General features: G+C 42.2%; 1 protein-coding gene across 2 annotated transcripts; it reads left to right on the top strand.

The window, feature by feature from the left end:
- On the top strand, window positions 1-27,443 carry LOC110486085 (serum response factor). Of its 2 annotated transcripts, XM_021557426.2 has the most exons (8): window positions 1-1,059; window positions 8,631-8,900; window positions 18,468-18,720; window positions 19,239-19,394; window positions 24,271-24,375; window positions 26,348-26,524; window positions 26,890-26,966; window positions 27,073-27,443. In XM_021557426.2, exons 1-8 carry the CDS (start codon window positions 616-618, stop codon window positions 27,160-27,162), a joined length of 1,572 nt encoding a protein of 523 aa, XP_021413101.1. In that variant the 5' UTR covers window positions 1-615; the 3' UTR covers window positions 27,163-27,443. The 2 variants fall into 2 exon arrangements, with proteins under 2 accessions (XP_021413101.1, XP_021413102.1); XM_021557427.2 differs by lacking the exon at window positions 19,239-19,394 and having other exon boundaries at window positions 5-1,059.

Below are 27,443 nucleotides of genomic sequence, written 5' to 3'. Positions count from 1 at the left end.
AGAATTCATGCGCGCTAAATTGGTTACTCTTGTACATCTAAAATGTATTTTCAAATGAATACATTTTCCAGATATTAATAACATAAATGGTCTATATTGGAAGAGAGACTGGGAATTGTTAAGCGTTTTCGTGGTGAATTATACGTGATCGCGGAGTAATACCAATGGGTGTAAATCGAAATGTCCATAAGTGGAGAAGAGTAGGGGGTTGGGCTTGATTGATTAGTTGTAGGAGGAAACATAACTTCTAACTAACGTTACAACTTTGCACAGTTATTGTCAATTATATACCATGGTCAATTTATTTCGTTTACACGAGTCTGTGGTTATTAATTTGATCGTGTTTTGCTAAAGCTCACAGATAACACGCAGCAGCACTATATATCTAGCTAGCTAGGCTTTACTTGTTGATAAAGTCGTTTGCTAAATGCCATTTAACTAACTCATATCTCTCGAATAGCTGGATTCCAAGGTCATTTGCACCAACAGGCTGAGGAATGGACAGTTTTTGAATAATTTCTGTTCGATCACAACATCGCTCATTTACGCATAGACCAGTGGGTCCATCGACCGCAACGGGGCGAGAGGTTTGAAGGCCTGGGGGATAGGTTCGGAATGTTGGGGGGAAACGGGGCAGGAATAGGTACAAGAGCAGGGGCCGCACGACCTGGAAATGGGACTGGGTTGACCACTCTGCAAGTTAATCACCCAGGAACGAACATGAGTGGTGCCGAAGGTGGAAGGTTTGACGACCGAATCAGACAGTACTCAGCCGACGTGGTGTACAGCGGCTCTGAACCAGAGTCCGACTCCGGGGAGGATGATGAGACCATGGGTTCAGCCGGGGACAAAAGAGGGGTGAAACGGGAGAGAGCTGAGATGGAAGTCGCTGCATCGGCGACGTCTGTGGGGCTACCCCCGGGAGGTTATGGCGGTGCAACAGGGGCAAAGCCAGGCAAGAAAACCCGCGGACGAGTCAAGATCAAAATGGAATTTATAGACAACAAACTTCGGCGGTACACAACTTTTAGCAAGAGGAAGACTGGCATTATGAAGAAGGTTAGTTGTCAGTATTCGGTCTCTTTGTTTTCATTGCAGACATGCTGCCGACCTGTGCTCGTGCTCCCACACTTGCGCAGACGTTCGGTTTCACAGGCACACGTGTTGGCGCTATGGTATAAATGTGCTTTTGTCTTCATTTAAGGTTAGGAATACGGTGTGCTTAGGTTTACAATCCATTTTAAAATAGGCGGTGACTGTGCTAACTAGTGATGACCCTTTCTCATGTGATGTAACTAATGATTTAACCTATTATTTTATCAGACAGTCATACTGAGACCAAGGTCTCATTTACAGATGAGCCCTGAATTACATAAATCAAAGAAATGCACATCAAAATAAAAATGCAAGCAGAAAGAAAAACACGGTCATAAAAAAACATCAATAATAAGGTCAGCTTTCCGAATTGCCCTAGAAGCACAAACATCACATTTTAAGGACATTTTGAAGATTGTTAAAATCAGCTTTTAGGAAGGAATTTCCGGAGTTAGCCATCCCCGAGACCAGTGTGGAAACTTGTATGATGTTAGGTATAGTGGGACTTTATGTAAAAGTGCTTTATAAATGAAAACTTAGGAATGTGTCATCTTACGTGACATCAGAGGGCCAACCAACTTTCTCAGTATTTAAATTGTCGCCCCCTGCGTCTAACGATTTTAATGAAGTGAAGCAGCTGCGTTCATATCGCCATAGTCTAGGACCGACTTCGATTGAACAATCTGCTTTCTACTATTTAGCGAGAGGCAGGACCTATTTATATATATATTTTTTTTTATTTGACCTTTATTTAACTAGGCAAGTCAGTTAAGAACAAATTCTTATTTTCAATGACGGCCTAGTGGGTTAACTGCCTGTTCAGGGGCAGAATGACAGATTTGTACCTTGTCAGCTCGGGGATTTGAACTTGCAACCTTCCGGTTACTAGTCCAACACTCTAACCACTAGGCTACCCTGCCGCCCCAATATAGGAAACTACCAAATATTTGTAAGCACTGATCAATATGAACACCATCCAAAGTACATATGCTTAAATCAGACATTTTTATGCCGCTCTAGAAAACCACATACTCAGTACTAATTTGAGGTCAAAGTCTTTCTGTAATACATTAAAGGCAGACTGTAGTTCAGAGAGCCTGATCAACCGTGGCATACAATAGCATACACAACAGTATAATTGGCATACAAGTGCAGGTTACATTTTTTTGCAGACAAGTCTATTGTTAGTAAACATTAAAAAGTACAGGACCCAGAATCTCAACCCCTGCAGGACACCTTTCGTAATGTCCAGGAAACTTGATTTTACACCATCAGTAGATATTGAGTTCTATCTGTCAAGTATTTTTTTATGTGGTAACTTACAGCGAACTAATTTGAGTTCAATGGTCTGAGGCCCTATTATAGATTTTATTCAAAACACAATGTTTTCATGAATGGTTCTTGATTAGGTTGTCCAGGGTTTCATGAGCTGCTATAAAGTTGCAGGATTGATTTTAAATGTGTATAGCTATTCGGCTTCTACAGAGGATCAAGAGACTGGTGCGAAGAACGTTTTAATGCATTCCTGCAATCACCCCCCCAAGTTATAGCCAAGTAAAAACCTGAGCATGCAAATTCTTGCTGCCAAAGCCACTTTCTTTTCAAGGCAACTCAATATTGTTTGATCAAGCCTGTTTGGTTAGGTATAACACTATTTGCATTTAGGTTGGGTCATGTGTAGGCTGATAACCTCATCCTAGATAAGTCTGTCAAATGGGACTGCAGCATGCATGTGTTCCTCAGGCCTGTGGTCATGTGTCAAGTTGTAATGTCACATGCACAAGTACACTGGAATGCCTTTCTTGCAAGTGCCACAAAATAACAAGGTAGAACAAAAACATGCAAAAGTAAGAAGCTAGTTACAGGGTCAGGTCCAATACCATATTTACAATGTGCAGGGATACTGGAGTGATATGTACAGGGGGTAAGGTGACTAGGCATCAGGATATAAACAGAGTAGCAGCGGCGCAAATTATTATTGTGTGTGAGTGTGTGTCGCGTCATTATAAATGTGTGTGCATGTTTTTTTATTTTTTATTTTAATTGATTTTATTTCACGTTTATTTAACCAGGTAGGCCAGTTGAGAACAAGTTCTCATTTACAACTGCGACCTGGCCAAGATGAAGCAAAGCAGTGAGACACAGAGTTACACATGGAATAAACAAACGTACAGTCAATAACACAATAGACAAGTCTATATACAGTGTGTGCAAATTAAGTAAGAGGGAGGTAATGCAATAAATAGGCCATAGTGGTGAAATATTTACAATTTAGCAATTAAACACTGGAGTGATAGATGTGCAGAAGATGAATGTGCAAGTAGAGATACTGGGGTGCAAAAGGAGCAAAATAAATAAATACAGTATGGGGATGAGGTATTTGGATGGGCTATGTACAGGTGCAATGATCTATAAGCTGCTCTGACAGTTGATGCTTAAATTTAGTGAGGGAGATGAGTCTCCAGCTTCAGTGATTTTTGCAATTTGTTCCAGTCATTGGCAGCAGAGAACTGGGAGGAAAGGTGGCCATAGTAGGAGTTGGCTTTCAGGGTGACCAGTGAAATATACCTGCTGGAGTGCGTGCTGCTATGGTGACCAGTGAGCTGAGATAAGGCGGGGCTTTACCTAGCAAAGACTTATAGACATGGTCGTGTTGGCATGTGAGTGTAGAGTCGGTGCAAAAATAAAATACAAGGGTCAACTCAGTCTGTGTAGCCATTCTGTCAGCTATTTAGCAGTCTTATGGCATGGGGATAAAAGCTGTTCAGGAGCCTGTTGGTGTCAGACTTGATGCAGAGACAAGTCTATGGCTTAGGTGGCTGGAGTCTTTAATGATTTTCCGGGCCTTCCTTTCACACCACCTGATATTGTTGTGAATAGTCAGATTTAATAACAGTTTGATTTTAAACTTTTAGCCTACATGCTGTGAAAAAAAATAATGATTTCCCTAATCTTGTTTACATGACACATCTGCATGAAATCAGGCCACCTGATGGGATTTTGATAATTGCGCAATGTTCTACCACAGCGACCATGTTATTTTGAGGAAGCCTATTTGATTCTGAGTTTGGACATATAAAGTTTGTATGTGGACTCTTTGTAAGATGCATACTTTCATTTTTTTTCTGAACTTGTGCATAAGCATAGTGAGGCTTGTGCTGCTGCCACATGTGCAGATCAAATACACCGCTGCAGTTGACGTAGCCTCACAAGCCAATCGCCGTATGTGGAGACAGAACTTAAGCAAATCGTACAATCTGGCCAAGTTGAAATCAAGATTTTAATTTGGTAACATCATAGTGTAACGTGATAATCTTAAAACTGATTCCGACATACAGTCTGCAAAGGCCTTTGGGAGTTAAATAATCCCGCTCAGGGCAGGGTACTTTACTGATTTTTGTACCCAGGTGTGCTGTATGCAGCAGGGAGGGCTAAAAAAAAAAGTTTGTCAACCTCTCTTACAAAATACAGGCAGGGAAAGGGGCTGCAAAGTCAGTTGCACAACTGAATGAATTCATCTGAAATGTGTCTTCCACATTTAACCCAACCGCTCTGATTCAGAGTGGTGCGGGGGGCTGCCTTATAATCAACATCCACGGTGCCAGGGGAGCAGGTGTTTTTGTGGGTTAACTGCCTTGCAGATTCTTCCCCCTTGCCGGCTCTGGGATTCAAACCAGCAACCTTTCGTTTACTGGCCCAATTCTCTTAACCACTAGACTACCTGCAGCCCCAGGAGGCTCTGGTTCGCTTGTAAAATCAGACTGCAATGTGGAGTAAGGTACTGCTTTGATGTGCCACAAAATCTGAGCTATCACTGCTCCTCCATAGTGCACTGCCAAAGCACACACCCCCTCTGGGTGCCTAGGCAACCACAGGGTTCCTTCCACTCTGCAATGAGGCAATGCCACTTGTGCATATACAGTGTGGGAAAGGGGATACTGAGTCAGTTGCGCAACTGAATGCATCCATCTGAAATGGGTCTTCCACATTTAACCCAACCCTTCAATCAGAGCGGTGCAGGGAGCCTTAATCGACATCATCGGCACCCAGGGAGTAGTTGTTGGGGTGTTGCTCAAGGGCGAACGGCAGATCTTTCCACCAAGCTGGTTTGGGGATTCGAACCAGCGACCTTTCAGTTATTGGCCCAATGCTCTTAACCACTAGGTTACATACCGGCCCAGGGTTGGTGTGTGGGTGGGTCCGCACAAATGACAGCCTACAGAAAGTGTTGCTGCAAAGTAGAGGACACAGGAGAGCTAGTCCTAACTCGCTCAAGCTCTTCAACTCTATATTCTCCTTCCTATCCTTTGCCCCTTCCTGACTTTGTAGCCTTGTTTTCTAATTAACTTTCTTGCTTTCTGATGTCCCCGTTTTATGAGCACCATAAAGTGCATCAATACATTGAATAGCATACGCAGCCAACTGGCCAATGGCTGCTGACAAAACAATCCCATTTCCCTCCTACTACTACTATCCCATAGTGCCTGAGAGCCCTGGGCTTGTTAGAGCCATGCTCTCTGCTGCCTAAGGCACAATGTTATGCTTGGCTGTGGGGTTCCCCTTGGAAACAACAGCTTGTGCTCACCGAGATGCCGTTTAAAAGCTTTTAAGAAATGGCTATGCATGGTGGAAGGAAGCTTGGTCTAGGCTGCATTAAGTAGGGCACTGGGTTGAGGTACTATGAGCCTGTGTAGAACAAACATGACCTTCTGAAATGCTGAGTAAGGAATCCTGTTAGTTATATTCATGACATTTCTATTTGCAATGTTCCACAACGTTTGCCTTCTGAACGTGGCCCTGCACTGCTCTAAGCAACTAATGCGCTTGTTCAGAAATATTGACCTCTTACTCTCCCAATAACCTTTAGCCTAACTCTCCACTCTTGGCCTTTGTCGGACTACAGCCCAGAGACCACATTGATTGTTCTCTGCAACATCAATAAATAAATGGTTAGATGTGCTTGCTGCCATACCACATTGCATCAGTGCTAAGGAATTGTGTGTTTGCTGAGCACATTTGTAGAAAGTGTTCATTGAATATTCATGTACTGTGTTAGGCAGTACATGGATTGTGTTATTGACTGTATGTTTGTGTAACTGTTTGTTTTTGTCGCACTGCTTTGCTTTATCTTTGCTCATGAGTTTGTATGAATGGTTTTGCATTTAGATACAGCTTTTCATGAGGTCTCAAATGACTTGTGAAAAAACCACTAGGCCTAAATCCTAAATGCAAATTTTTGTAGTCATTCATCCATTTTGTCATACAACAATATTCACTGAAACTGTAGGCTATACTGAACCTATTACCGTATCACAATTGTAACAATATATTGATAAAGATGCATGCAAGGGCCTGTTTATCTATTGATGCTAGGGCTGGGCGATATGGCTAATAATTATCACAAGGTGTGTGTGTGTGTGTGTGTGTGTGTGTGTGTGTGTGTGTGTGTGTGTTAAATGTTTCATTCGATAACAATAATTATTCTGATATTAATCAAATCATGTTTAAAAATCTGCTTCAGACCCTAGAATGCCTGAACAAACCAAAGGCTTTAATGTTTCTTATTTGTCCGAAGTAGAGCTGTAAACCCTTACAAGTCATGAGCAAGAAATACAATTTTAAAATGGTGCAAGTCAATATGCATTATAACTGTTAGTCTAATAGCACATCACAGTTTGTTGGGGTAGTTGTCTTACAAGCAAGAAAAACAAGTCTGTCTACGGTTTCTGGCTTTAAAGCTGCCCTATGGCAGGTCACTATGTTGCCACCTGTGCTAAAAACACACTGTGATGAGGAGCTGGTTGCAGGAATGCACAGGTACTGCTTTGCCAGGTGGCTGACTTTGGGAAAGCTTTTTTTTTTTTTTTTTTTTTTTTTTTTTTCTGTGGATCTTCCACCAGTCCAGTGGATTAGTTTCACTGTCAGAATCAGGAGATGTTCAGGAGGTCATCTGTGGCTAGGTCATCATATGTCTCATTCAGATAGTCCATGACTATCGTTTTGATGGTTTGGGTGAGCTCTGTTTCACCATCAGGTTTCATGACCTCTGTATTGAACAGGTGTAGTAGTCCTGGCTTCAGATAAGACACACTGACATAAGACTCACCAGGCAGAGCATCTGAATTCTAGGAGTGGGGTCAATGCCTGGTTGATGGACTCCAGAACATCTGTATAGGTGGGTCTTAGGTAAGTCCCGGGTCTTCTTGTCTCTGGACAAGACCTGTGAAATGGCTTTCTCCGGCTCCAGTACTCTTTGCATCATCTTTTGACGTGATCACCACCTGGTAAGTGACTCTGTCACCAACTTGTGCTGGGGTAGGTTGTTATTTTTGAGCAACTGACATGTCTCTTCTTTTTCCACGAATAGGAAAAGGCACCTACCACTTTCTTACACACTCCAATGGCTCAATCCACTCATTTTGTCTCTACCCACTCTCTCTAAGAGAAATCAAGAGATTTTAATGAAATGTAAATCACAATAATCCCTTTAGTTATGTACAAATGTAATATTTATTAATCAGTTGATGGAGAGAAAAAATATTTAGTTACATTTAGTTTCATCTAACCAATCACTTCAATATACACAATTGACAAGGTTACTTACCAATGGCCAAGTGCAGAAGATGTCCAAAACATTGCAGTCGGGTCCATTTGTTGATTTTAGCAGCCTTCATCACGTTCGCACCACTATCCATCGTAATGCAGACCTGTCTGTCTTGACTGAGTCCTCAGGAGGCGAGAGCGTCAATGAGCCCCTCTGTTATAGCTTCAACTGTGTGGTCGTCGGAAAAGTGTGATGTTTGAAGGCATTTATTTAGAAGATTCCATTCTGTGAGGCTAATATAAGGCTCTGACGTGTGACTACACCACTGGTGGTGGTGGTGGTGGTAGTAGTAGCAAAATATGTAAAACAACTACCCCAAAATCACTTCAGAGAAACTGATTTTGTCATTTTGGTGCGTATAGAATGGAGTCGTGTGTGTGTTCCGTGTCTAATTTTCTTCACAATACAACAAACCCATTCTCTTCAGGGCGTAACGCATGTCATCCTTGTAACTGTGGATCAAACATAGCGATCATAAACCTTGATACTGTAAATTACATGTCTTCAAATATGGAAATGTGATGTACATTTGGACTCACGGGTGTGTAGTTTGCTTGTATGACGAAGCGGTATTTATTATAACCCTCAACGTATTATCTTTCAGAACACCGACTCGTCTCTATTTACAGCATTTCCTTCACTCAAACGACATGTGCAGAGGTAGCCCAATTAACAGGAAGGTTGGAGGCATCTTGTTGTCGCGCACATGCTCAAGTTTCTAACAGCTGTCAGTTAAAATCCATACAGCGCTGTGAAGCGGCGAACCTGAGCTCTGACGTCATGTATAGCATGTCACTCTACAGCCACTGCGTTCCAATTTAGGCACTTATCAATGACCCGTATATGGGATGACATGACTGTGGGTGGAAAGGGCTACATTAAGTTTGATTTGATGCCTGATGTTCTCTCATCCCTCTTCCCACACCCCCAGGCCTACGAGCTCTCCACTCTAACGGGAACCCAGGTCCTCCTCCTGGTGGCCAGCGAGACAGGCCACGTCTACACATTTGCCACACGCAAGCTCCAGCCCATGATTACCAGTGAGACGGGCAAGGCGCTCATCCAGACGTGCCTCAACTCACCTGACTCGCCGCCCCGCAATGACCCGTCCACCGACCAGCGCATGAGCGCCACAGGCTTCGAGGAGACGGACCTCACCTACCAGGTGTCGGAGGGTGACAGCTGCACAGAGCCCACCAAGGTGAAGTGGTTACAGTCTCCTGGGGTTAACGCAACCGATAGCTGCTTCAGAGCACCTGGGTTACCATGCATCAAGTTACCTAATGCTGTCTTATGTGGTGCTTTTAGCCTAGCAGTTGCATGGAGGTGTTTTTTCGAACTCCTAGATCAACAAAGCTGTTGTCACACTTTTTTTGCATACTGTGCGTAATAATAATAATAATAATAATAATAATAATAATAATACAGTATGTGGAAGAGGTATATTGTTGCTCTGTTCATTCTTTATCCTGTTGGGAAATGGGCACAGGCTTCAGAACCAAGGAGGTTTGCTAGGTTACTATGCAGTGCCGGAAAGAGAACCAGTGTAGAATGTCTTAACTTGTAGTAGCATTCCCTTGAAAAGCTGTGTTAGAGGTCTTAGAATGTGTTAGAGGTCTTAGAATTAAAGGCACTAGCCAGTGGTAGTTTCACCTCCTTATTCTGGTAAAGTGTGTGTGTGGGAGAACAAACTTTCCAGCCAGAGAAACCTTGTGTAGCCACCAAAAAAATGTATTCACACAACAACAAAAACTGGATCAAAGTCATAGTACAACATCACAGGACCATCATTTTGCTTAAACGGTTGACATCACTACATGGGTCCTTTAACCAAAGCTGACCGATGGGTTAACTGGTACGTCTCCTTAGACTTCACTGTTATTCATGGGCAAATGAAAAACAAAAAAATGCTTCACAGTAGATTGAGAAAAATAATATTTGGCCTCTTTGTCCATATATGGGATGGTTTCCTCTAGTTTCTCTCTTGGCAGAGGGCTGATTGCATTCCATATAAGCTGCAGCTGTTTGCGTTGGTTGGAGACTGTGATTTTCAAGGAAACGTGGTGAGCTCTATGTGAGTAGGTTCAGCAATGTACGCCAATCTGAGGCTAAATCTTTTGCTTGAGTAAATAAAAAGGGCATTTGTTGGGCTAGTTTTGCGCTTTGTCAACCACTTGTTGTCAGTTTCATCTCTCACCTGGCTTAATACCGAGGGGAATAAACGGTAGCTTCCTCGGATGGTCATGTTGCTGGTTAATTCACCAGGCACAGGCCTACACTTTTCACTTTGGAAATATAGCGTAAGCTACACAAGTTCACATTAATATTTGTATTAATGGATGGACCATTGACCCCCATTTTAAAGCAGAGAAGCTTATGATAAGTGACAACAAATCATGTCATGATGCGCAGTTAGTTTAATGAAATGGAAACAAATGCGGTAGTGTTAATTATGAGTGATGGCGAAGATTCTGGATTTTTCAGCTCATTAAGCTTCTTTACTCAACCAAAAGCCAGACTTGTTTTGAAATACAATTGGCTGTTGGTGATGTACTACTTTAGCTCACAGGTGCCGTGGTGGGAGGAATCCTCACTGCTCACTCTGTGGAGAGAAAGTTTCTATTTAAAGAGGTTTCTGTCTGACTAGTCACCTCAGCTGTGGTGTTGTGCAAAGCACTGATAGAAAGACAGAGTGCAGATGACAAAGTAGAGCCGCATGCTGGTGCAAGTAAGTTGTCAGGAACACTGAAATACAGATGGACAGGGACGCTGTTCAGGAGCAAAAGTGGGCTGGGCTTGGGTTCTGGACTCAATCAGACCACAGCCAGACGCCCACAGTCAGTGTCATAACAAGAAACAGGCCATCCAACGCAAACTTAGTAGGGCATTACACTCATAACCTAGTTTTTCATTGTTTGCTTTGCTCTCAGTAAAGAGAGTGAGCCCGTTGCATGGTGCTATTTCCTGACAGGTGAGCCGCGGGGCCCCCGGGGTGTTTGTTTACTAGTTTTGTCCCCTCTTTTGGAAGAGACTCGTTCAGCAAATGTTTATGGAGGAGGAAATGGACTTATGCTCAGAGGGATAACTTGTTCAAATAGGCTAATGTAGATGTCCTCTAGAAAGAAAAAAGGAAACCAAGTGCCCTAGACTAGAATGCACTATAATGAATGCAAGACACTGAATGCGGTCAGTTGAGTCGGTTTATTTTCGCTTTATGGGCCGAGTGTCTGAGGGATTTCACTCCACCTCGTACTTGATTGATGTATTAATGTCACTAATTAGTAAAGAACTCCCCTCACCTGGTTGTCTAGGTCTTTATTGAAAGGAAAAAACAAAAACCTACACTCTGCCCTCCGTGGAATTAGTTTGATACCACTGAGGTAGTACCTCCCTGTGGGCCCCCAAAAAGGCTAGGGTTAAAATGTCCCGTCGTTGACACTTTGATACCGGTTCCAAAGATGCTTTTGTGTGTGAATCATTGATCATTTAATTAGGTTTCTGACTATATTCAATGGAAATGATTATAACTACTAACAAATGTTTTGTTTTTTTTACATTTTATTTACATTTTCATAAGCGCTTCAAGGGTAAATTGTTTTTGTGCTGCTGGAAAAAAGGTGCGGCTGAATGCAGCGTTGCTGTCGGCACACTTGACATTTCCTGCCGTTGAGTAGTAGCCAGCCAGCCTACTACCAAAATGTTTCTGTTCAAGTTTTCCCTTTGCAGTTTGGCTTAGTTTAAAGCTTGTCAATAAACAAACTGTTACATCTTAGTAGAACTGCAGCACACATCTGTGCATTTTCTCTCCGCTGCGCTATAAACAGGTCACACGTAAACAATGCAGGTGATGGTGAATACACCCAATGCAGGCTCAGAAAGTACATGGCAACTATTAAAGTGGCACTCCAGTCTCCTTTTCATCTCATTTAATACCTGATTTACTTAAAGCTGCAATATGTCACCTTTGGGCGACCCGGCCAAATTCACATAGACGTATGCCATTCTCATTATACTGCTTCATAGACTTGCGTTCATCTATTTTTATATGCGCTATTTCTATGCTTGCTGTACTTAAGTTTAGTTTTCATCTTTTACTTAAAAACCCCTTAATAGGGATAACCCCCCCCTTTTTTTCAATTTTCGCCTAAAATGACATACCCAAATCTAACTGCCTGTAGCTCAGGACCTGAAGCACGGATATGCCTATTATTGATACCATTTAAAAGGAAACACTTTGAAGTTTGTGGGAATGTAGGATAATAGGATAATAACACATTAGATCTGGTAAACGATGAAATGCACGAGAAAGGCCATACTTTCAGATAGGAGAATAGCTGTCATTTAGATTTTGGCCATCAGATGGCAGCAGTGTGTGCAAAGTTTCAGACTGATCCAGTGAAGAATTACATCACTGTACAATATGTATCAAGTCTGCCAGGAGTTTGTCCAAATGTGCCGAAATGATACGTTTTCAAGTAAATAACTATAGAGAACATACAAAAATGCTATGGTAATAAAACAAATAAGTTTATACACCCAGGAATGTCATAGATGATGGATCATTAGCTTATACACTTTCACACATCTAGATGGCCGGGTAGGGTGGGTGTGGAGCCAGAGACAGCAGTGGGGTCAACCTGTAGACCCCAATTCCTACATTTGAACATAAAAATGTATTTTATCAAACAAAACTATGCTACATTTTATGTCTGGGACCCTGAGGATGACAAATCGGAGCAAGATTACTGAAAATAAGTACATTATTTACCTTCAGAGGGGAATGTATCCAACCAGTTGCCGTGATACATTTTTTGTTGTGCATTTAAACAATAGCATGGTATTTTGTTCACTGTAGTAATAGCTACTGTTAATTGGACACTGCAGTTAGATTAACAATAATTTAAGCTTTCTGCACATATAAGTCATGTCTATGTCCTGGAAAGTTGGCTGTTGTATACAATGTCATTCTAGTAAAATGAGTGCATATTAGCAACAACTGTCCTGGTTTAGGGACACCCATCCCGTAGAAGTTAAAGTTTTGTACACCAGCTTAAAATACAATATTTTTGGTTATGGAAAATATATATATCAAACTCATTCCACAGAGTGTCCGCGGGTTTTCGCTCCTCTCTTGTACTTGATTTATGAATTAAGGTCACTAATTAGTAGGGATGCACAATATATTGGTGAACATATCGGATGTCTAGTTTAACGCCGATGTGAAAAAATGTCAAAGCTGACGTGCATACCTATATAACGTAGATACATAACATAATGACACCACGTAAAATGCAGCGCTACACGTGCAACACAGCATTCCTAACCTAGCCCCCTATGTCTGCTGTGTGAATCGAGCAGTCAACAAGTCGAGCAGTCATTTGAAAGAGTAACATTTCAGCGAGACAACTCAAAGGAGAAATCCATTAAAACCAAGATAATGGCATTCATTGCCCTTGACAATCAACCTTTCTCTGTCGTGGGTGATGTTGGCTTTCGCCGACTGGTCGAGCACCAGTACACACTACCAAGTGCGCTATTTTTCAGATATTTCCCTAACGGAGTTGCACAGTAATAGCGTCACTGCTTCAGACATACTATGGAATGGCGTTTGGGTCTTCGCGTGTCAAAGATACAGTAGTACTGTCAAAGCTGTACAAAAAGTCTGCAAACACCAGCCCCAAACAATGTGTTTACAATACCGCATTGGTAATAAAGCATTTGTTTGACCGCAACTTCTGGGGTGGCTAGCTTCAGCTTGGTAACTTTACCTAGCTAGCACCAATACAATCAGCCTGAAAACAATGACCAGTAGAAACCTCAGTTATTTTCATTCTTAGCAATGATTTATGAATCCTTGTGAGTAAATATTTTTGTTCGCCTATTGAAATTTTAACTTCAGTTCATGAAACTAAATAGTCAACTTAACCCTGTTGCCCAAAGCTAACGTTATAAGCAGCTGGCTAGCTTCCTCTGGCTAGTGAGGCTCGACCGGACCGGGATGTGTTGTGAAGCTAGCCACAATAGTGGAATTTGCAATTTGCCTTCAAAATAAAAGTATGTAATTGACAGTGATGCAAATGTATACAAATAGAAATATGCCATACTTTTATTTTGAAGGCTAACTACAAAGTCCACTAATATTAACCTGTAGTGACACCCCATCCCGTGAACGGGACCGTTGTCATCATCTGACACTATTTAGTATAACGCAACGGACATAAATCTTCCTAGAAAATCTTCCTATTCATGAAAATCACAAGTGAATTATATTGGAACACAGCTTAGCCTTTTGTTAATCACCCTGTCATCTCAGATTTTCAAAATATGCTTTACAGCCAACGCTAGACAAGCATTTGTGTAAGTTTTATCATAGCCTAGCATAGCATTATGCCTTGCTAGCAGCAGGCAACCTTGTCACGGAAATCAGAAAAGCAATCAAATTAAATTGTTTACCTTTGAACTTCGGATGTTTTCACTCACGAGACTCCCAGGTAGACAGCCAAAGTTCATTTTTTCCCAAAATATAATTTTTGTAGGTGAAATAGCTCTGTTTGTTCTTCACGTTTGGCTGAGAAATCGCCCGTAAATTGCGGTCACCACAACGCCGAAAAATATTCCAAATTAGCTCCATTATATCGACAGAAACATGGCAAACGTTGTTTAGAATCCATCCTCAAGGTGTTTTTCTAATATCTATTCGATAATATATCCGTCTGGACAATTCGTTTTTCACTAGGACCGATTGGAGTAATGGCTACCTCTGTATTTTACGCAAGAATCTCTCTCGGAGCCACCATGTGACCACTTACGCAATGTGGCCGCCTACGGCTATTCTTCAACAGAAATGCGTAAAACTACGTCACAATGCTGTAGACACCCTGGGGAATACGTAGAAAGTGTAAGCTCGTTGATGGTACATTCACAGCTGAATAGGGAGTCATTGGAACGCAGCGCTTTCAAAACCTGGGGCACTTCCGGATTGGATTTTTCTCAGGCTTTCGCCTGCAACATCAGTTCTGTTATACTCACAGACAATAGCTTTACAGTTTTGGAAACGTTAGTGTTTTCTATCCAAAGCTGTCAATTATATGCATATTCTAGCATATTTTCCTGACAAAATACGGGAACGTTTTTTTCTTCCAAAAATGAAAATACTGCCCCAGAACACCAAGAGGTTAAGGAAAATATTGGATATTGGTATCGGCCAAAAATGTCATCGGTGCATCACTACTAATTAGTAAGGAACTCCCCACCTGGTGGTCTAGGGCTTAATTTAAAGGAAAAAACTAAAACCTGCAGACACTAGGGCCTCCATGGAATGAGTTTGATCACCCTGATCTACACTACTGAACAGAAATATAAACGCAACATGCAACAATTTCAAAGATTTTACTAGAAGGAAGTCAGTCAATTTAAATACATTCATTAAGCCCTAATCTACAAATTTTTACATGACTGGGCAGAGTCCCCCCATAAAATAGCTTTATTACACAGAAATACTTAGAGAAATGCTCACCAACAGGTATGTAAACAAACTTGTGTCCAACATTTGAGAGAGAGAGGCACTTTTTGTGCGTCTGGAACATTTCTGGGATCTTGTATTTCAGCTCATGAAACATGGGACCAACGCTCATGTTGTTTATTTTTGTTCAGTATCTTTTTTTAGGGGGTAAATCAGCTTTAATATTGCAGATAGAATGATAGACACAATTTAATTGTCTGCATCATTTCCAATCCCCCATATGTGTGTGTACAGTACCAGTCAAATGTTTGGACACCTACTCATTCCAGGGTTTATTTATTTTGACTATTTTCTACATTGTTGAATAGTGAATACATCAAACTAAGAAATAACACATATGGAACCAAAATAGTGTTACAATATATTTGAGATTCTTCAAAGTAGCCACCCTTTGCCTTGATGACAGCTTTGCACACGCTTGGCATTCTCTAAAACCAGCTTCATGAGGTAGTCATCTGGAATGCATTTCAATTAACAGGTGTGCCTAGTTAAAATAAAATAATTGCCCTATTTAGTAAAAGTCCAAGTCCATATTATGGCAAGAACAGCTCAAATAAGCAAAGAGAAACAACAGTCCATTACTTTAAGACATGAAGGAAGACCCAGAGTTATCTCTGCTGCAGAGGATAAGTTCATTAGTTACCAGCCTCAGAAATTGCAGCCCCCAAAAAATGCTTCAGAGTTCAAGTAACAGACATCTCAGTATCAACTGTTCAGAGGAGACTGCGTGAATCAGGACTTCGTGGTCGACTTTCTTTGGCCAAAAAACATGAGCAATGGATATTATTAGACCAGTGGAAATTTACTTAAGGTATTTCTGTTTAAAAATATATTAGCAGACATTTCTAAACCTGTTTTTACTTTGTCGTTATGGGGTATTGTGTGTAGATTGAGGAAAACGTTTAATTTAATCCGCTAGAATAAGGCTGTAACGGAACAAAATTGGAAAAAGGGAAGGGGTCTGAATACTTTTTGAATGCAAGGTATAATATTTTAAATGTATATTTAATATATTTTCCTTTTATTATTTACTAACCCTTATACCCCTCCCTTAATTGGAGTGAACTAATGGACAACAATACTTAGGCTTCTACTTTCAGTTTATACATACTATATACACTGCTCAAAAAAATAAAGGGAACACTTAAACAACACAATGTAACTCCAAGTCAATCACACTTCTGTGAAATCAAACTATCCACTTAGGAAGCAACACTGATTAACAATAAATTTCACATGCTGTTGTGCAAATGGAATAGACAACAGGTGGAAATTATAGGCAATTAAGCAAGACACCCCCAATAAATGAGTGGTTCTGCAGGTGGGGACCACAGACCACTTCTCAGTTCCTATGCTTCCTGGCTGATGTTTTGGTCACTTTTGAATGCTGGCAGTGCTTTCACTCTAGTGGTAGCATGAGACGGAGTCTACAACCCACACAAGTGGCTCAGGTAGTGCAGCTCATCCAGGATGGCACATCAATGCGAGCTGTGGCAAGAAGGTTTGCTGTGTCTGTCAGCGTAGTGTCCAGAGCATGGAGGTGCTACCAAGAGACAGGCCAGTACATCAGGAGACGTGGAGGAGGACGTAGGAGGGCAGCAACCCAGCAGCAGGACCGCTACCTCCGCCTTTGTGCAAGGAGGAGCACTGCCAGAGCCCTGCAAAATGACCTCCAGCAGGCCACAAATGTGCATGTCTGCTCAAACGGTCAGAAACAGACTCCATGAGGGTGGTATGAGGGCCCGAAATCCACAGGTGGGGGTTGTGCTTACAGCCCAACACCGTGCAGGATGTTTTTAATTTGCCAGAGAACACCAAGATTGGCAAATTCGCCACTGGCGCCCTGTGCTCTTCACAGATGATAGCAGGTTCACACTGAGCACATGTGACAGACGTGACAGTCTGGAGACGCCGTGGAGAACATTCTGCTGCCTGGAACATCCTCCAGCATGACCGGTTTGGCGGTGGGTCAGTCATGGTGTGGGGTGGCATTTCTTTGGGGGGCCGCACAGCCCTCCATGTGCTCGCCAGAGGTAGCCGGACTGCCATTAGGTACCGAGATGAGATCCTCAGACCCCTTGTGAGACCGTATGCTGGTGCGGTTGGCCCTGGGTTCCTCCTAATGCAAGACAATGCTAGACCTCATGTGGCTGGAGTGTGTCAGCAGTTCCTGCAAGAGGAAGGCATTGATGCTATGGACTGGCCCGCCCGTTCCCCCAGACCTGAATCCAATTGAGCACATCTGAGACATCATGTCTCGCTCCATCCACCAACGCCACGTTGCACCACAGACTGTCCAGGAGTTGGCGGACGCTTTAGGCCAGGTCTGGGAGGAGATCCCTCAGGAGACCATCTGCCACCTCATAAGGAGCATGCCCAGGCATTGTAGGGAGGTCATACAGGCACGTGGAGGCCACACTCACTACTGAGCCTCATTTTGACTTGTTTTAAGGACATTACATCAAAGTTGGATCAGCCTGTAGTGTGGTTTTCCACTTTAACTTTGAGTGTGACTCCAAATCCAGACCTCCATGGGTTGATAAATTTGATTTCCATTGATCATTTTTGTGTGATTTTGTTGTCAGCACATTCAACTATGTAAAGAAAAAAGTATTTAATAAGAATATTTCATTCATTCAGATCTAGGATGTGTTATTTTAGTGTTCCCTTTATTTTTTTTGAGCAGTGTACATTTTACAGACAGTATATATTTTCTTTACTTGACAATTGCTACCAAAGCAAGTGGCTTTGATCTTGGCGAACTACACAAGCATATTTAACTATTTTCTTTGGTAGTTTGCCAATTCAAGTGAGGGGTCCTAAGCCTCAATTATTTCCCAGCATTGTTTGTTCAAATTGGAAAATGTTCTCATCTTGTCATCGCTGTCTCTCCCCCCATCCCCAGACTCAAATCTGCTTTGCTTGATTTTCATAAAGCTAGTTAGCACACCAGCTTGCTCACAAACTACTCCAGGAGTTTAAGCTTAGCCCTTCAATGGAATCCTTGACATGTATCAGCAACTTGTAAAATCTAGAAACACTCAGTGTGCTGACTGATGGACAGAGTGCATTATTTACCTGCAATGTTTCTCGGCTTGAGAGAACGCAAACACATTTGGTTGGTAACGTCCCCTTATATTTGGCTATCAAATTATCTACATATCATAAGCTACATAAGTAAAGATTCTCTCCAAATGCACTGATAACAGATGAGTAAATATCTCTCCTGCTTTCTCCATTTCTCAGGACATGATGAAGCCGACCTTCACCATGGCCAATCTGCCTGCCGGTGTCAACACCCAACCTACGTCGACGTCTTCTTCCTCCACCACCTCCTCCGTGGCCATGCACTTGCAGAACAGCATCCCTGCCACCTGCTGGCAGGTCTCGGCGGGCATCAATACTCACAGTGCCACCAGCTGTGCCAACGGCACGGTGCTGAAGACCTCGGCCACGTCAACGAGCGTCATGCTACCTGGAGGGTTCACCCTCATGTCCGGTGAGTGAGGGGGGGGGTGTCCTGTGTTTTTTTTGTCTCACTTTCTTTGCCTCATCATTACCCACCTTATTGACTTGATTTATCTGTGTTATTTACTTCTATTCACCCCGCTGAATTGTTCCCTCGTTTCAGAATTGCCCTTTTTTTTTTTTTTTGGGTTGAGAATATTGCACCCCAATAAAACAAAAAATCGTCTGGAGCTTTTTGGCTGTGTTTGCATGTGGTTTGTCTGTGTGACTGTTTTGACTGAGTGTGTTTTGTTTGAGTCTGTCTGTCTGTGGCTGTACATTTTTCTGTGAAACTGTCTGTATTTTGTCTGAGGCTTTGTTCTGTCTGTGTTTGAGTATGTTTTGTCGGTGATGCTGTGTTTTATGTGGCTGTTTTGTTTGTGTGGCTATGTCCGTTTACCCTCTATCTTTTCTTTGTCTTTCTCGCTGTGTTGTGTGTTTTCTTGGTCTATTTGCTGGTTCCACTGCGTGAGACCTGGGCACCGCTAATCTTCTCTGCGCGTCCTCTAGGCGCACCGCTTCCCCTTGGCACGCACACCATTCCACTCAGTCAGCTGCAGGCCCTCCAGGGCCCCTTGGCCCAGACCAGCATCACCACCGCAGGGCACACCCAGCAGGGCCAGCAGACCACCCTGCTCCGCCTACCTGCAACTGTCTCGCTCACAGGTCAGGGGCTTCTTCACCCCGCCACGTCATGTTTTGTTTCCTTGCCACGATACTTCCGAGCATCAACTCTCCCTGAATTGCAAATCAACCCCTAGCTCCTAGACTTTTGGCAAGCAATATGGCAACAATTCTGACTTAATGGGGGGAAAAATGGTCTGCACAACAAATCCTCTTCAATGATTTAATTTATTCTCTGTACGACCACAGCCGCCTTTAGTGTACAGCTTAACCAATTTTGTTATATTTTTTAAGATGATTCTGCCTTACCTTTCAGAGGGCATGATGGAGCTACCACAATTTTGTTACATACATCCAATCTTCTCTGATCAACCATGGGGTTGATTTGGGATTTCTCCCTCTGTCTGCATGCATCTCTCACTCTGTTGATGTTTGTGTCCAGTGTCTCCAAATTGAGCCCAGTTTGTTTGCATCTAGGATTCCAGTCATTTCTCTGTAGCTACCTCTTGTCGCTGTTCAAAACTGTATCTCCCAATATCTCTATGCCTGTCTGTTAGTGTCCTTTTCAAGGTTTGTCTTTACCTCACTGTCTCTCTATTAGAGGTCAACCGATTAATCGGAATGGCCAATTACTTAGGGCCGATTCCAAGTTTTCATAACATTCTGCATTTTTGGACACCGATAATGGTCGATTACATTGCACACATTGCACGAGGAGACTGCGTGGTAGCGTGTGCAGCAAGGAGCCAAGGTAAGTTGCTAGCTAGCATTAAACATATCTTTATAAAAACAATCAATCAATCTTGGGGCCTCCCGGGTGGTGCAGTGGTCTAAGGAGATTCTGGGTTCGAGTCCAGGCTCTGTAGCAGCCGGCCGCGACCATGGGGCGGTGCAAAATTGGCCCAGCGTCGTCTGGTTTAGGGAGGGTTTGGCCGGCAGGGATATCCTTGTCTCATCGCGCTCTAGCGATTCCTGTGGTGGACCGGGCGCAGGGCACGCTGACCAGGTGTACGGTGTTTCCTCCAACACATTGGTGCGGCTGGCTTCCGGGTTGGATGGGCATTGTGTCAAAAAGCAGTGCGGCTTGGCTGGGTTGTGTTTCGAGGACGCATGGCTCTCGACCTTCGCCTCTCCCGAGTCTGTACTGGAGTTGCAGCTATGAGACAAGACTGTAACTACTACCAATTGGATACCACGAAATTGGGGAGAAAAAAGGACGTAAAAAAAATTATCAATCTTAACATAACTAGTGATTAACTACACATGATTGATATTACTAGTTTATCTAGCTTGTCCTGCGTTGCATATAATCGATGCGGTGCCTATTAATTTATCATCGAATCACATCCTACTTCACCAAACGGGTGGTGATTTAACAAGCGCATTCGTGAAAAAAAGCACTGTCGTTGCACCAATGTGTACCTAACCATAAACATCAATGCCTTTCTTAACATCAATACACAACTACCGTAATTTCTGGACTATTAAGCGCACCTGAATATAAGCCGCACCCACTGGATTTAAAAAAAAAGATGTATTTTGTACATAAATAAGCCGCACATGTCTATAAGCCGCAGGTGCCTACCGGTACATTGAAACAAATTAACTTTACACAGCCTTTAAATGAAACACGGCTTGTAACAAAAATTTAAACAATGGCAGTAAACAGTAGCCTACCAAGAAAGTCATTGGTCACTATCTTCCTCCTCCTGTGCACTGAAACCACTGAAGTCATCTCCTTCGGTGTCGGAATTGAATAGCCTCAGTTGAAACACCTCTGCCGTCTTCAAGCTCATTTTCTAGTTCGGGCCATCTGCTTTTCTTCCCTCTGAAAGCTTTTGTTGTATTTTTGCACTGAGTCAGTTCCTCACGCTGCTGTTTCCAACGTCTTATCATCATTAAGGCCAAGCTCCCATGCAGCAGCTCTATTTCCTTTTCCAACAGCCAGATCGATCGCCTTCAACTTGAAAGCTGCATCATATACATTTATCCGTGTCTTTGCCATGATGAGGGTGACAAAATGACTACCGTAATCAGAATGATGGGAAGTTTGCGCGCGCTCGATTTACGTCACATTATGTGACGGTGCTCAGTTTTTTTGCGGCATGAATCTTGTGAAAGCGGGAAAAATCCATAAATTAGCCGCGTCATTGTATAAACCCTGAGGTTCAAAAAAGTAGCAGCTTATAGTCCGGAAATTACGGTATATATTTTGAAACCTGCACATTTAGTTAATATTGTCTGCTAACATGAATTTATTTTAGCTAGGGAAATTGTCACTTCTCTTGCGTTCTGTGCAAGCAGAGGCAGGCAGTTTGGGCCGCCTGGCTCGTTGCGAACTGTGTGAAGACCATTTCTTCCTAACAAAGACCGTAATTGGGCCTCCCAGGGGGCGCAGTGGTTAAGGGCGCTGTACTGCAGCGCCAGCTGTGCCATCAGAGACTCTGGGTTCGCGCCCAGGCTCTGTCGTAAACCGGTCGCAACCGGGAGGTCCGTGGGGCGACGCACAATTGGCCTAGCGTCGTCCGGGTTAGGGAGGGCTTGGCCGGGGGCTAACCAAGGTTGCCAGGTGCACAGTGTTTCCTCCGACACATTGGTGCGGCTGGCTTCCGGGTTGGATGCTCGCTGTGTTAAGAAGCAGTGTGGCTTGGTTGGGTTGTGTATCGGAGGACGCATGACTTTCAACCTTCGTCTCTCCCGGGCCCGTACGGGAGTTGTAGCGATGAGACAAGATAGTAGCTACTAAAAACAATTGGATACCACGAAATTGGGGAGAAAAAGGGGTAAAATTTAAAATAAAAAAAGACCGTAATTAATTTGCCAGAATTGTACATAATTATGACATAACATTGAAGGTTGTGCAGTGTGACAGCAATATTTAGACTTGGGGATGCCACCCGTTAGATAAATTACGTAACGGTTCCGTATTTCACTGAAAGAATAAACATTTTGTTTTCGAAATGATAGTTTCCGGATTTGACCATATTAATGACCTATTTCTGTGTGTTATTATAGTTATGTCTATTATTTGATAGCGCAGTCTGACTGGGCGGTGGTAGGCAGCAGCAGGCTGCATTAATTCAAACAGCACTTTCCTGCATTTGCCAGCAGCTCTTCTTGAAGCACAGCGCTGTTTATGACTTCAAGCCTATCAACTCCCGAAATTAGGCTGGCAATACTATAGTGCCTATAAAAGAACATCCAATAGTCAAAGGTATATGAAATACATATGGTATAGAGAAATGTTCCTATAATAACTACAACCTAAAACTTCTTACCTGGGAATATTGAAGACTCGTGTTAAAAGGAACCACCAGCTTTCTCATGTTCTGAGCAAGGAACTTAAACATTAGCTTTTTTACATGGCACATATTGCACTTTTACTTTCTTCTCCAACACTTTGTTTTTGCATTATTTAAACCAAATTGAACATGTTTCATTATTTGAGACTAAATTAATTTTATTACAGCTGTTACTGATGGTGTGTAGCCCAGCTCTAACCTCTTATCACAAGAAAAAGGAAAGTTGACGCCCTAAGTTATTTTTGAGCAGGGCTAAAAGTAACCCCCACCCAGAGACAGAAAAAAGCGTGAGTTGAAAGTTCCACACTTGTGTCCAATGTACCCTCACTTTTTTTTCTGCACTTGAATGTTGTGAAATTCTGTGCAACTTCCAGCACGCGTTTACTGTGAACACAAGTTCGTTTTTACAGTGGCCAATTAGGCGACTGGCTACTTGATCATAATGTAGGCCTACCAGAGTGACCTAACATCAAAAACAATGGAGATAATGCATCCCATAAAATTAACACTGAAATAGCTGTTCAATCATTCAGCCAACAGTAGCTGCCAATGTACAATGTAGGCCTACATTCCATTAGATTTTTTGAGGGAAAAACATGCAGGGTTTGACATTAACCTGCTTATCCACTTGTCCTTCAGATAAGGACGTGACTGAAAATGTTGTGGTGTTTGATCCAATAATGCATTTTAATTTTGTAAAGTGGTTTATCAATCCCATACCATTATTACAGAGAATCAGGCAAATTACACACATGGCTACATGCAGCTCTCACTTTGATCTCAAAACAAGCACATCTAGTCACGCTGTAAACACAGTCCAATTCAAAGTAAACTGCACAGATCCATATACTGTAAGGCAATGGTCTATTTGCATATAGGCCTACTGCAGCTTTGATAGGTTATGAAGCACTGGTCTGTGTAGAGTATGGGCTGAGTCATGTGTATCAATGGGATAGAATCCTATGATGATGCGTTCTGCCTACAACAATCTCTTGCATAGTTTGTTTTGTTTCTGTATATTGCATGAAAAGTGGCTAATATTGCTTTGATTCGATCACAATCGCCACAGTAAAAGGAAACCATTGATAGTGTTAACTAACAGGGAAAACTCTAGAAAGTTGAGTGTGGTTTAATCTTGTGCTTCTCTGTGGGCTAATATTTCTTCTGCGCAGCAGTCCCGGGGCTACTGCGTAGACGCGCGCAGCTTAGAGGGAACATTGCTTGTGTCAGTTTTCTCACTTGGTCATAATCTTCATGAACTGTAGTGAATGTAGGCTAAGAATGGGGAAATTCTTTAAAATTGTCAGTAGTAATAGCCCAAGTACTTCATTTATAAAATCACAACTGCTGAAAATGGAACACCTTTGTGTTAAATAGCATATCTGACAGCTGTATAGATGGGGATTCTGTGTTACTTTTCTGTAGGTCTGTTAACTCTTGCTCAGCCACTTAACTGGTACACACCACTTCACTAACCCATTCATATTTACCACCTAACTTTAGTTATGTACCTATCAGAGGTAACATGCAAACTTGGCCTCCTATAATGAGTGTGCGAAAGTAGTTGAATGGCAAATGTAATATTCTCACTCTACGTGTGTGTGCGTCTTTCTCAGGCGGAGGGATGGGCCAGCAGCTGCAGGCCATCCAGGTTCACCCCAGCAGCCAGCAGAGCTCTGTGAGCCATAGTGACCTTTCCCACATCACAAGCAACTCCACAGGTAAACAACAACCACCATACACTCACAGCAGCCTGTCTGCTTATGAGCCCATTTGACTACAATGCCAATGTGATTTGAGGGGGGTAAACAGCAATGCAATGATATTATTAGTATTGAGGGGGGGTTTAAATGTTAAGTGTTAAATTGCTATATGATGACTAGTAGGCTTTTTACCCCACTCTCAAACGCGACAAACAGCAGTCTGTTTACAAGTTGACGTAATAATGAAATGGGCTCCTTGATGGACCCAATCCCAAGGAGGAGGGTCTGGAATGACTGGTGTAGCAGAGCAGTAGCCCCATCTAGAGGGCAAATGGAGAGACTGACTTGAGTGCTACTTCTCAGTGGCAAGTGAAATCGACCTCTATTCTCTAGCTCTTCCTCACTAGGCATTCCTATAGATCTGAAAGCACTGGACAGGTATTGACAATATGGTAATTGCTTCTCCTTGCTTTCTCATAGGTTGAGATACTGTATACACTCGCATTATCTGCTAACCATGTGTATGTGACCAATAAAATTGTATTTGATTTGAGCTGGTCTTGTCTCCGCCCTAACAATGGGAGTCATCCCAATGGCGGGAAGGCAGGCGGTCTGCTTATCCTTGACTGATTTTGATGGAGTATACCCTCTCGCTATTGGGCCCAGTTTTTCAAAACTTTTCTGATTTTGGCAAATTTTGGGATTGGATTAAATGTTCGATTCTGGTATTTCAAAACAGAAAAACTAGAATGATTCTGATCATTTGGATTTGGTAATCCAATCTGACCTTTAACCAATGATGTGAATGGAATTCTACAGTATTTCATTAATTTTTCAAGGTCAAAATGACACATTTCGGTATTTTATTTGTTGTAGTAGGGACACTAACATTTAGTACCCTTTAAAAATAGGTTTAGGTTTTTGGTTAAAAAATAAAAAGGATTTTTGTATTTTTATTTTGTCAGTTCACATAATATAATTTAAAAGTAAGCATTAAGGTGTCTAATAGAATATACTTGACAAAAAACAAATGTAGACATTTTATTAATGCATTTCTAAAGCATCCAAAATCTCTTTTATTTTTTTTACAAGAAAATAAACCAAAATGGTTGTGGTGGCTTCAATACAGCGTTCCCTGTCAGTCATCCAGGGTTCATACACATTAAAATTATTAAAGGAGAAGTTTCCTTTTTTTACAACCAAATCTCTCTCTTGATGTAAATGGCATGTTTTATAGAAGGGTTCAGACACATTTTTTTGTTTTGTAATTTCACATATTTTTGAGAAATGTACCCCAAACAGCAAATCACTTCCTCTCTTGTGTAGTATGGGGGCCCTGGAAAAACGTGAAGGGAAAAAATACTCAAACACCCAAATACATAATTTTAGAAAAGAGAAAAGCGCTCAGTATAGTGATGCAGGTCTTTAGCTGTTGTACAAATGAAATTGTCATTCCAAACTTTATCCGCAATGTTATATTCCCTTGTATGTTTCTCAAACATGTGAAATCACAAAGGTGTCTGGATCCCCTTCAATAATAGAGATTTGGTTGTGAAACAGTTTTTCCAAACTCAAAGGTAGTGATTATGATAGTTTTGATGCCATAAATGTGGCTGTTGATCCCACTGGAAGGGTGGATATAGAATGGTGAAAGGCACTACAACCGAGAAATGTCAATGTCACTAAGGTGGGGAGATCAAACCGTATTCCATCAAGGGTAACTAATTTTATGAAATGCTTGATTGCAGTATTGGTATGTGGTCATTTGTTAAATTGAGAAGTGTCAAATATCATGTACTTGGAGTACAAGTAATATGCAGGCTGTTTTTAATCTTACTTGCCTTTTATTAACATCAGTCTTTGTTTCACTATGACTGTAGAAGTAGTAACATTTAATGTTGAAGTCACCATTCATACTTGTATGAATGAACCATGTAGAATATTGATATGCATCCCTCATTGCCCTTGTTGTCCTGTCTCCCTAATTCAGTGAGCCTCCCCACCACCATCGTCACGTCCTCAGTGCCCTCATCGATGGGTGGTCACATGATGTACCCCGGCGCCCACACTGTTATGTACGCCACACCTACAACCTCGTTGGGCGACGGCAGTCTGACCGTGCTTAACACCTTCCCACAGACAGCCCATACACAGTCCCATGACCCCGGTGAGCCAATCAGTCCAGACACCACAACTGGCCTAACAGGGCACTGATATACAGTGAGCTCAAAGTATTGGTACAGTGACAACTTGTTTTGTTGTTGTTTTGGCTATGTACTCCAGCATTTGGATTTGAAATGATACAATGACTGAGGTTAAAATGCAGACTGTCAATAATTTGAGAGTATTTTCATCCATATCGGTTAAACCGTTTAGAAATTACATTACAATGTCATATCATCATGATGTCACTATCGACGGTGGCTGTCAATCATCCTCAATAGACGATACTATCGTAATATCGGCCAACCCTACTGGCTCGTTTATGTGTGCGATTTCATTTATTGGATTTGTTTTTCCCATCCCAACTAGGCGCTGTATCGCAGGTGTTCCTCACAGGACATCCTGGGACAGTTCAGATCCCTGTGTCAGCAGTGCAGCTCCACCCGGTAATTGACACCCATGTTCCCTCTGTCATCACAACTCTGTTACCTCAACACTACCCTCACTGCTCAACAATACTGTCACCTAATCCCCTCTCCTTTTGACCTTTAGATGATGATTGGTCAGCAGTCAAGCAGCAGCAACCTCACAGAGCTTCAAGTGGTCAACCTGGACGCCCAGCATCACTCAAAGGATGATTGACCCACCCCACATATCAATAGACTGCTTTACCCAGACACACATTTAAATGCACACACACACCAGGGGATCACCGACGCCTTGCCAACAGACTGCCACCCCCTATTTATTACTGCCTTTTCACAGCAATTATGTTTTTCTTCTTTAAAAAAAAAATAAACCTTGTAAGAATATGCACACACACTTACAAAGGATTGAGGTGTGGTACTGCCATTTTACTTTGTATACATTTTTGTATATTTGTCTTATTTTCTTTCTCTGCAAGAGTAGCTTGGCTTGACATA

Source organism: Oncorhynchus mykiss, chromosome 13, assembly GCF_013265735.2.
Source record: "Oncorhynchus mykiss isolate Arlee chromosome 13, USDA_OmykA_1.1, whole genome shotgun sequence".
Taxonomy (NCBI): Eukaryota; Metazoa; Chordata; class Actinopteri; order Salmoniformes; family Salmonidae; genus Oncorhynchus; species Oncorhynchus mykiss.
This window is presented reverse-complemented; position numbering and strand designations above follow the sequence as displayed.

What these genes read in the sequence shown, in the direction of transcription:
- LOC110486085 (XM_021557426.2), top strand. Translation starts at nt 616, where the DNA reads ATGTTGGGGGGAAACGGGGCAGGAATAGGTACAAGAGCAGGGGCCGCA. An exon ending in AGACTGGCATTATGAAGAAG is followed by an intron (nt 1,060 to 8,630) that starts GTTAGTTGTCAG and finishes CCACACCCCCAG; the next exon opens with GCCTACGAGCTCTCCACTCT. An exon ending in GCTGCACAGAGCCCACCAAG is followed by an intron (nt 8,901 to 18,467) that starts GTGAAGTGGTTA and finishes TCCATTTCTCAG; the next exon opens with GACATGATGAAGCCGACCTT.